Source organism: Mastomys coucha, unplaced genomic scaffold (assembly GCF_008632895.1).
Source record: "Mastomys coucha isolate ucsf_1 unplaced genomic scaffold, UCSF_Mcou_1 pScaffold22, whole genome shotgun sequence".
Lineage (NCBI taxonomy): Eukaryota > Metazoa > Chordata > Mammalia > Rodentia > Muridae > Mastomys > Mastomys coucha.
In genome coordinates, this window is record NW_022196905.1 from 157,282,188 (window position 1) to 157,291,068 (window position 8,881).

General features: G+C 49.3%; 1 protein-coding gene across 3 annotated transcripts in view; it reads right to left on the reverse strand.

Annotated features, from left to right (window-relative positions):
• Positions 1-1,311: 1,311 nt before the first annotated feature.
• Tdrp (testis development related protein) overlaps positions 1,312-8,881 on the reverse strand; it is a 21,793-nt gene continuing 14,223 nt past the window's right edge. For all 3 annotated transcript variants that reach the window (XM_031339169.1, XM_031339167.1, XM_031339168.1), the window contains exons 3-4: positions 4,932-5,029; positions 1,312-3,522 (exon numbers count right to left, since the gene is read on the reverse strand). In XM_031339169.1, the coding sequence (XP_031195029.1) occupies positions 3,174-3,522; positions 4,932-5,029 (447 nt within the window). In that variant the 3' untranslated portion in view covers positions 1,312-3,173. The remainder of the gene's footprint in view (positions 3,523-4,931; positions 5,030-8,881) is intronic.

Genomic DNA, 8,881 nt, shown 5'->3' on the forward strand with positions numbered 1-8,881 from the left:
TTCCTCGCAACCGAGGACTATTTGTGAATGTTTCAAAACGCTGATCAGAATTAAGATGCCATCTTTCCCCTCACACTGTCTTCTGGTGATTCAGGCGATCTAATCCCAGTTGGTGACTGGCTAAGAGCCAGAGAGCAAGGAGTAAGTCACCAAAAGCCAGCAGGGAGAGTCTCTAGGGACACCGGCCAGGAGGCAACAGGGACCACACTGGGGCACCCCTGGGGGCGCAAGCCTTAACAGCAGGGATGCAGTAATCTGACAAAGTCTGACCAGGATCAGGTACATGGATGGCAGAGGTGCTGGGCCGTGAGAAACAGAGAAGCTCAATACCTCATTCCTTTTTAAGGCATCTGTAGCCAGAAAGGGACACATGCAAGCTTTTGGGAGCTTTCATGGGGTCCAGTTCCTGTGGGTGGGTGTTAATCTTAATAAAGGCCACTGTTTGGAGTGGGGGAGACTTATTTCCAAGGGATGGCTACAGTTTTAAAAGAGACTGGGTAAATTTAAACAAATAGAATGAACCCATACTACCTCTGGCACCCTCCTGTTTCTCAGCTGAGGTCTAGAGAACAGTTTGCTTAAGGACTTAGTTAACTCATTGACTAAGGGCAACAGTCTGGAAGCGGCCCAGGGCACTTGGTGTGCCTGCTGGTCCCCCCTCAGGTGGCAGCAGTCTGGAAGCAGCCCAGGGCACCTGGTGTGCCTGCTGCTCCCCCCTCAGGTGACAGCCCAGTATAGACAGCTCACCTAAGGAGAAGGTGCAGGTGCAGGTGCAGAAGTTCAGCCCAAACTGCCAGTTTACTTCTGGGAAGGTGGATGGCCAGTTCTTGGGGTGAGGACTGCGAGGTCACCAAGTCAGGAAAGCCCAGGCAGATCAAGGAGACAGATGCAGATTCTTTTTTTTAATTTTTAATTTTTTGTTTTTTATTTAAAGAATTATTTACTTAGCATGTGAGTACACTGTTGCTGTCTTCAGACACACCAGAAGAGGGCATCAGATCTCATTACAGATGGTTGTGAGCCACCATGTGGTTGATGGGAATTAAACTTAGGACCTCTGGAAGAGCAGTCAGTGCGCTTAACCACTGAGCCATCCCTCCAGCCCCTCTTTTTGCTCTCTCTAATCCTTAGCTTTAAGGAGGACTCTGCCCCTCCCAGAAAAGCACAGAACAGAGTTCCAAGTACTCTCACCCAGTCCCCTCTCTCCTAGCCACAGAATTGCAAACTGCTTCTAAACAGAGCAAGTTCGTGTGAAGTCTTTGAAGAGGAGTTCTTCTGAAAGCATACTAATAAACATACACACTAAAGATCTCCAACACAAGATAATTTAATTTGATACCACAGAAGAAAAAAGATCACTTGTAATTCATCTTTGTGGTTTACAGTGCATCTTCACCTCCCGAAGGAGGAGACCGGGTAAAGGTCCCCGTGTCAACACGCAACACTGCACCTCAGGCACACGGGCGCAGTGAGCTCCAGGCACTTAGCACTCAGCACAGGTCCAGTGAACACAGAGGCTGTGTGTCCAAGAGCTCGCTGCCTACATTCTCAAGGCTGGGTTTGCATTCCCATGCCACGGGTGGTTAGCCAGACACACCAGTGGGGTCCTGCTGTGGGCGGCAGCATGAGCCTGCTCTTCCGTCCTATCCTGCAGTTACCTCGTTTTGAAGACAAGAGAGTCAGAGCTCATGCACTCAACCATTTACCTGAGGATACTTAAAGATTTTCACTCACATGTTATAGTAAAAATGACATACTTTGCATTATGAATCAAAATCTCCATAATTTCACAACTTCTAGGTGTTAACAATTTTTTATTTGACTCCTCCCCTCACAGCTCATTAAGTAAACTTATTGTTCTATTTTTAAAAGATTAACAGCTTGGTTTATGGGTGGACAGACTGGTGAGTGGACAGGTGATAGGTAATGGTGGCTGGCAAGCTGGGTGGCGGATAGACGGGTAGCTGTGGACAGGTAGATCCACTCAGCTGTGCCACAGAACGTTGTGTGGAACACCCGGGTACACAAAGCACGGTGCTTACACTGTGGAGACTGTGTGACTGGAGGCTTTGAATTCTTAACCAAAACAAAGAGAGACACAGCTCCCCTGTCCAAGCACTGTAACTAGAAAACAAGACAAACACTCGCACCACCTGAACATCTACAGAGAGCGCAACCCTGCCAATACACGGGAGCACAGCCGTGTCAGCAGTGAGACAGGCAGCAGTGAGACAGGCAGCAGTGAGACAGGCAGCAGTGAGACAGTCAGCAGTGAGACAGTCAGCAGTGAGACAGGCAGAGCTAGGGAAATAAACTTCTTATAGATTTAACATCAATCATAAAAGTTTCTCATTTTGAAAAACTAAACATCTGAGAAGAATAGAAACGAGGCACTTCAGTGTTTTATCTACAGTATAACTCTACAGTGAGCAAGTTAGTGTTTTCTGAGCAAAGATTAAGATTACTGGGTGACTAAAATTTATTCCTAGTACTTCTTCCATCTTTAAGTTTAAAAATCAACATTTATTTGAAGAAAATAAAGATCTGTATTTAAACGTTCAAAAGTAAAAATAAAATTCCATAAAAGAACTAGTTGCCACCCAGGCCCACATTGCAGGCCACTCCTCCTCAGCAGGTGTGCCCCTCAAGATGTCCTGACACCCTACCTCAAACCACCTTCAGTTGCTTCCAGCATCTAGATTTTGCTTTGTTTTTAACTTAAAAGGGAAAATGAATCTATTGTTAAACTGAATTACTGTAACCTTTGGAAGACACGTCTTGTATTCTGACAAAGGGAGGGGGCGCCACAGAGGCCATGTTCAGTTAGCCGCAGCACTCATGTCGCATGCAGAGACAAGATGGGGACATCCTAAAAACTCAAGTGACTGAGGGTGGCATGAACCTTAGAGGAGATGGCTCACAGGACAGTGTCTACAATGCATACATCTGTTCAGCATACATGCACCCAGTGGGTGGATGTTTCTGCAGCGAGGCAACCAGATGTCACTGGGAAGCCATGGTGTGTGTGGGTCACTGAGCACAAAACACTAGCAACCCAGTGGGTTCCTTCCCTGGGCTATGAGAGGGCTCAAGAATTAATGGTGCACTAGTAGGAGGCCAGTGGGCTTGGCCAACCATAAAGCAATGTGATGTCCCCATGAAGCTCCTTCAGTTCATTCTACTTCCTCACAGGTCTCTGTCAGGTGGCCTTTGCTCTGTCGCCTGATGCTGACCAGCTTCCCCGCTGACCGGAGGCTCCAGCGGGAGCTGCTGGCTGAGTTGGTGAGGCTCGTGTACTTGGTAGAGCCCTTGGTATCGTCCTCCCAGGCAGACCAGGGTGGGCAGCCACTTATACCATCCTCGGTATGGTCAGCGGCCACGTCTTCAGCGGTAAGTCTGGGAGGCTCCCAACCTTCGATCTGATCTGGTTTTTTAGGCTGAACATTCTGTTTCAAAACCAAGGCGTCCCAAAATCCTGATTTCTTCTCCGCCTTCAACTCTTCTTTCAGTCTTAGGTTAGTTCTGTAGATGAAACAGTTTAGTTTTGGTCACACAGTGCTCTCAGATGTGTCAGTTTAATAGGGTTTTATAAAAACTCGCTCAGAAAGCCAATGGTAAGAATAACAGTGGACACTTAGCGGGCGGGCATAAGCCTACAGAAGTCATGCTTTGGCTTTCCATGCAGCAGGGGCCAAGGCCCAGGTCTTAAGACAGGAGACTGGACGCTACTGTCACAAGGAACCAACACTCAGAGGCCATAGGAGGGAGTGTGTGGGCATTTGAGCAAACCAGACATGAAAATCCAAGATTCAGGTTAGGTTATAAGTAAAAGGGAAATTCTATTAAGTAGGTTTTCAGTGGGGGCTCATATAACAAGTTTCTCTTAAACATTCAATAGGTGGCTTACTCTAGAAAAAAATTCCTCAAAACTATCATGAAAAGGAAATGACTGGCCTGGCAGTCGGTTGTGGTGTGCAGCTTTGATCCCTGCACTCAGGAGGCAGAAGTGGGCGGATCTCTGAGTTCAAGGCCAGCCTGGTCTACAGAGTGAGTTCCAGGACAGCCAGGGCTACACAGAGAGAAACCCTGTCTCAAAAAACCAAGGGGGTGGGAGGTGGAAAGAAAGAAAAGGAAATAATGAGTGACACGAAGACAGTGTCCTGACCAGCTGGCTACTGGCATCACTCAGACACTGTTGGAGACACCAGGACACAGGTGTCCAGACCGATGATGGGCACATCACCAAGAGGGCCTTTTGTGAAACGGCTGCTCTATCACTACAGGAGGCCTGCACCTGCCTCAGTGAGGGACAGTCCTGGACCAGAGGGAAGCACGGCCACAGGAGACACACCTACTCTCACCAGGCAGCTCTGTCACGGTTTCTACCTGGAAATGCAAGCTTAATGTTCTGATAAACGTGCAATGGAGCAACAATGTACCAGTTTATATTTAGCTTTCTAGAGTCTTTTGAGCTTTTCAATCACCGCTTGTGGTTTTGTTCAGTTTTGAGGGTCTGTGTGCATGTTTGGCAAGTGCGCTACCCCACCCCAACCCTAGTCCTAAACCTGTACACTTCACTTCCTGAAACTACTTAAAGTCACAGACAGGGCTGCCGGGGTGGGGTGCTGTGGGGTGAGGTCCACAGCATAAGCACGGCTCTAGGCTGCCTTCTGTGAGGTTCATTTTCAAGTGTTAGCTTTTTATTTCGCCTTTCAGAATGCTTTTCTGGTTACATAACTTCTACCCAAGGTACATTTTATTTGTCCCCAGGGCACCTAAAAAGTGCACCCCGTCTCTTTGTGCACCTAAGCATTCATATCTCAGTTTGCCTGGATCTGCAGCCTGGGGCAGCAGAGACCTCTCCTCATGCCACAGCAATCTCTCTGCGTCCCTGGTGATGTCGCCTTCTCTAGACGGCTGCTCCTACTCACCCTTTGGACTTGGGAGATCTGGAAGTCTCAAGCAGATGCTCTTCGTCATCTTTATTAGACAGAGAAGTCGCTTCTTTCCAACCTCGGAGGCTTGCTCCCTGAATCGGTGAAAGGGAAAGAGTATCAGAGCTGATGCCACTTTGCAGAGATGTCTCCTACGCCAACAAGTCCATGGATGCCTTACGGTTGGCAGTACAGCTTGGAAGATCCAGCACCAGATGACTGTAGCACTGCTAATGTCCTGAGTGGCTGACCCACCCCTCAATGGTATAAGCTAGGACACACTTAGGCTGCCACATGGTGTGGGCACTAAGTAGGGATGCCTTACGTGTCCAGGTGCTATGTGATAAGCACGAGTGTATGCACATCCTGTGCTTTCATGGAGGGAATGGATTGTGCAGGTGTCAATGGTTATGGCATAGTTGGCAAAGGGCATTTCCAGCCCCACTACAATCTCATGGACATGTTGATGGAAATGCTGGAGGCCAATCACATCCCAGACCCTCCCATATCTACACAAAATATATCCTACCTGCTCATTTATGTTCCGGGGAAACTACATCTTGTAATGTACTAGCCAATAATGTTTTACTATGGAAAGTCATGTTACAGTTCAGTTATGGCCCAGTGAAGATTCCCACACAGGAAGGGGCTGGGCCTCTGATGCCTGCAAGCTTTGCATCCCTGGTGATGTCGCTCTCTCAAAATGACCGCTCATGAGCCACCCTTTGGACTTTGTAGGCTGTTTATAAGGTTCTGTGCTACCTCTAGGCTCCAGCATCTTAAGGGGATGGCCATGCCTACCTAACCTCCACAAAGATAAGCTTGAAGAAGAAATAATGTGTTCTGTTGATTCTGGAAAATGATTTTATGCAATTTCACTTATGAAATCACAATCTTACAGTGAATATCACTGTAGATCGTTAAGTATCTTAGAAAGCAGAAAAGAATACGGAAAGACCATGGAAGTTTCCAGGAAACCTAATTTTACATCCTCATATTATCGCTGTTTTGCATGAAGGGAACTGTCAGAGAACAAGGCGGAGACGGATACACAAACAGTGATTGCCTGTGTGGCCTCAGGCGCGACTGAAGCAGCGTCTACAAATACAGGGAGGCGGAGCTCGGGTAATGTTTGGGTATGATGTTCACCAAGCCCAGACCCTCCAATGCAGACATCACAAAGCATAAACACCCATCCAGCCAGGCCAGCTTGCCTGCCCCTCCCCAGCTGGGGCTGCGCATTCCACTGATCCCTGACCATAGTTGCCAGGGAGCAAGTTGGCATTGTACGACAAGCCAGTGAGAGGGGAACTTACTCGGGAGCTTTGAATGCCACCCACATCTTGTTTAGGAAGAAGATGCAGTTAATGGGATTTAAACAAACAGCCTTGAGGAGGAAAAATGAACAAAGGAAAGAAAATGTACCTGAAAAGGAAAACTTCCCAGATGAAAAGTGAGTTACGGTAAAGGCACTTTTCAGGAAGGACAGATAGACGTTCCTCCCTCAGTCAGGGGACTGGAGGTGATGAGACCATTAATATAGACAGGTTCATTGGGCCTGTGGCCAGCTGTGGCCAGCTGTGGCCAGCTGTGGCCAGCTGTGCCTCCCATGCTCCTGTCCACCCGCGTAGTAATCACCTGCTGGCATTTCCTAAGAGCGGCCTGTGCCGAGCCCGCTTTTGTGACTTCAAGTGTGCGCCATGTCAAGGGAGCAGTACCCCCAGGCAGAACAGAAGGGCTGGCGTCACCCTGGACTGCTTCCAGGCCGGAAGTCTTCTCCTGCTCCTTCTGGCCCGTTACCATTGTCACTGTCAACACCACGAACATTAGAAAAGCTCAGTCATGGGCTGGCGAGATGGCTCAGCGGGTAAGAGCACTGACTGCTTTCCCGAAGGTCCTGAGTTCAAATCCCACAACCACATGGTGGCTCACAGCCATCTGTAATGAGATCTGACGCCCTCTTCTGGTGTGTCTGAAGACAGCTACAGTGTACTTATTATAATAATAAATAAAAATATTTAAAAAAAAAAGAAAAAAGAAAAGCTCAGTCACAGGTTCTTCCCGTCTCTCAAACAAAATGCCCCAAAGCCTTAGGGAGTTCAGACTTTATATTCTCTGGGTCCTTTCTTGGTGAACACTCTTTCCAACACGGTTAGCCGGCGTATCCTGAGTGGCGTCAATTCCGCTCAGGCTGAGGGAGTTATCAAGGTTAAGGTTATATGTTTTGCTGGATTTGGAGCAAAAAAAGACTCTAGGACTCGGAGCTGGTGTTTTTCCTGTGAGTTAGTTCTATTTCTTGGAGACCCCACAGCAGCCAGCCTAAGGGCTCCATCTACACCATGCGCTAGCCCTTAAATACAAAATGTTAGATACTAAGCATTTAAAGCCTCTCCAGGAAGCCTGACCTGAGGCTAAAGGCAAATAAATGCCCTAGACCTGAGGAAACTGGGCAGGTGAGTCTCCTAGGAGCAGAGGGCATCCTAGCAGGGGGAGGCACAAAGCCTGTGGCGGTGCCCTACCTACGCTGCCCAGGGAGAAAATCTGTATATACATGAACTCATCAAACATCATCACGCACAGCACATGAGGCACCAGCACTCCCAGGTCCCCGTGCAGGGCCCATCCTTTGAGGGGCAAAGTCTGGTTCCATCACCAATCCAGAGGGTGACTACCTCATAGGGCACAAACCCAAAGACGCCACCGCCGAGGGTTCTGAGCTGCACCGCCGAGGGTTCTGAGCTGCAGCATAGCCCACACACTTTCTGTGCTGAGCTGAGAGTTTGTGGCTCGAACCACACTCTCAAAGTACCCAGCATTTCTGCAGGACAGCCCTTCTGACTCCCTGGCGGAGAGCTGCAGAGCATCTTCTCCAGAGAGTGGGTGGAGAGAGAAATGGAGAAGAGCCTCTTGTCCCTTCTCGGTCCCCACACTCCTCTGGTGCAGAAGTTTCAGGACCTGTTGACCATGAGCTCCAAGATTCTACTCTCCCCACCCTCCATCCAGCACAGAATACCTCATTTGTAGCACTGTCCTTGCCTGTCACAGGTGACAGCCCTGTTCTTCGGGTGCTCCATGCAACGCCACCCTTGGACGTTGTGTTCTGTGATTCAGCTTATGTGCACATCAGTGCCCTGTACCAAAGCCCTGCTGCAGCAACTGTGTGTTCTGTGAGTCAACTGGTCCTGTGATCCTCCTACACACGGCCCAGGGAGGGCTCCTGAGGTGATGGATCATGGCCCGTCCCCCTACAGTGGCCTTGATCAGGCAAGTGCAGCCTGGACTGCCTCGGTGATCCTGGAAGGGCATGCCGAGCGCGCCCACATGGTTGCTCTCTGTGAGGGGCCTGCCCTGTGTTTCACTGAGGGAAAACCTCCCAGGAACATTCTACAGGAGTGAGTGGTAAGGGCAGGCCTTGATGTATCGGAAGATGCTAAATAGTTCAGGGGCGCCAGTCATGGACCTGAGGTGGGGCTTGCCTCCTCTGTGGGGCGAGCGTACAACCTTCATTGTGTGGGCCTCGAGAAATTTCTTCTGAGTTCTCTGCCCTTTAGGGAAGGCATGCCAAGGCTAATGGGGCAAGAGGAGAGGGAAGCTACAGACAGGGAGGGAGTTCCCTCAGTCATAGCAACTGTGTTCTCTCCCCAGTGGGAAAGAAGAAAAGTGCCTCTCAGCCGCCCAGGACTCTCGCTGGAGTGTGAGGCCAAGGGGCTTGTCAAGGATGCAGAAGAGCCCAGGGAGATTCCTGCAGGTCCCAGGGAACATCATGAGCTGGAGACACAGGGAAATGTCCAAGAAAGCTTCAAGACTGACCCTGAGGGAGGCTGAGACAGGAAGGTAATGAACTCCAGGCCAACCTGAGCTATGTAGCAAGTACAAAGCCAGCCAGAGCTCAAAAGGAGTCAGTCCCTCCCACTACACACACACACACACACACACACACACACACA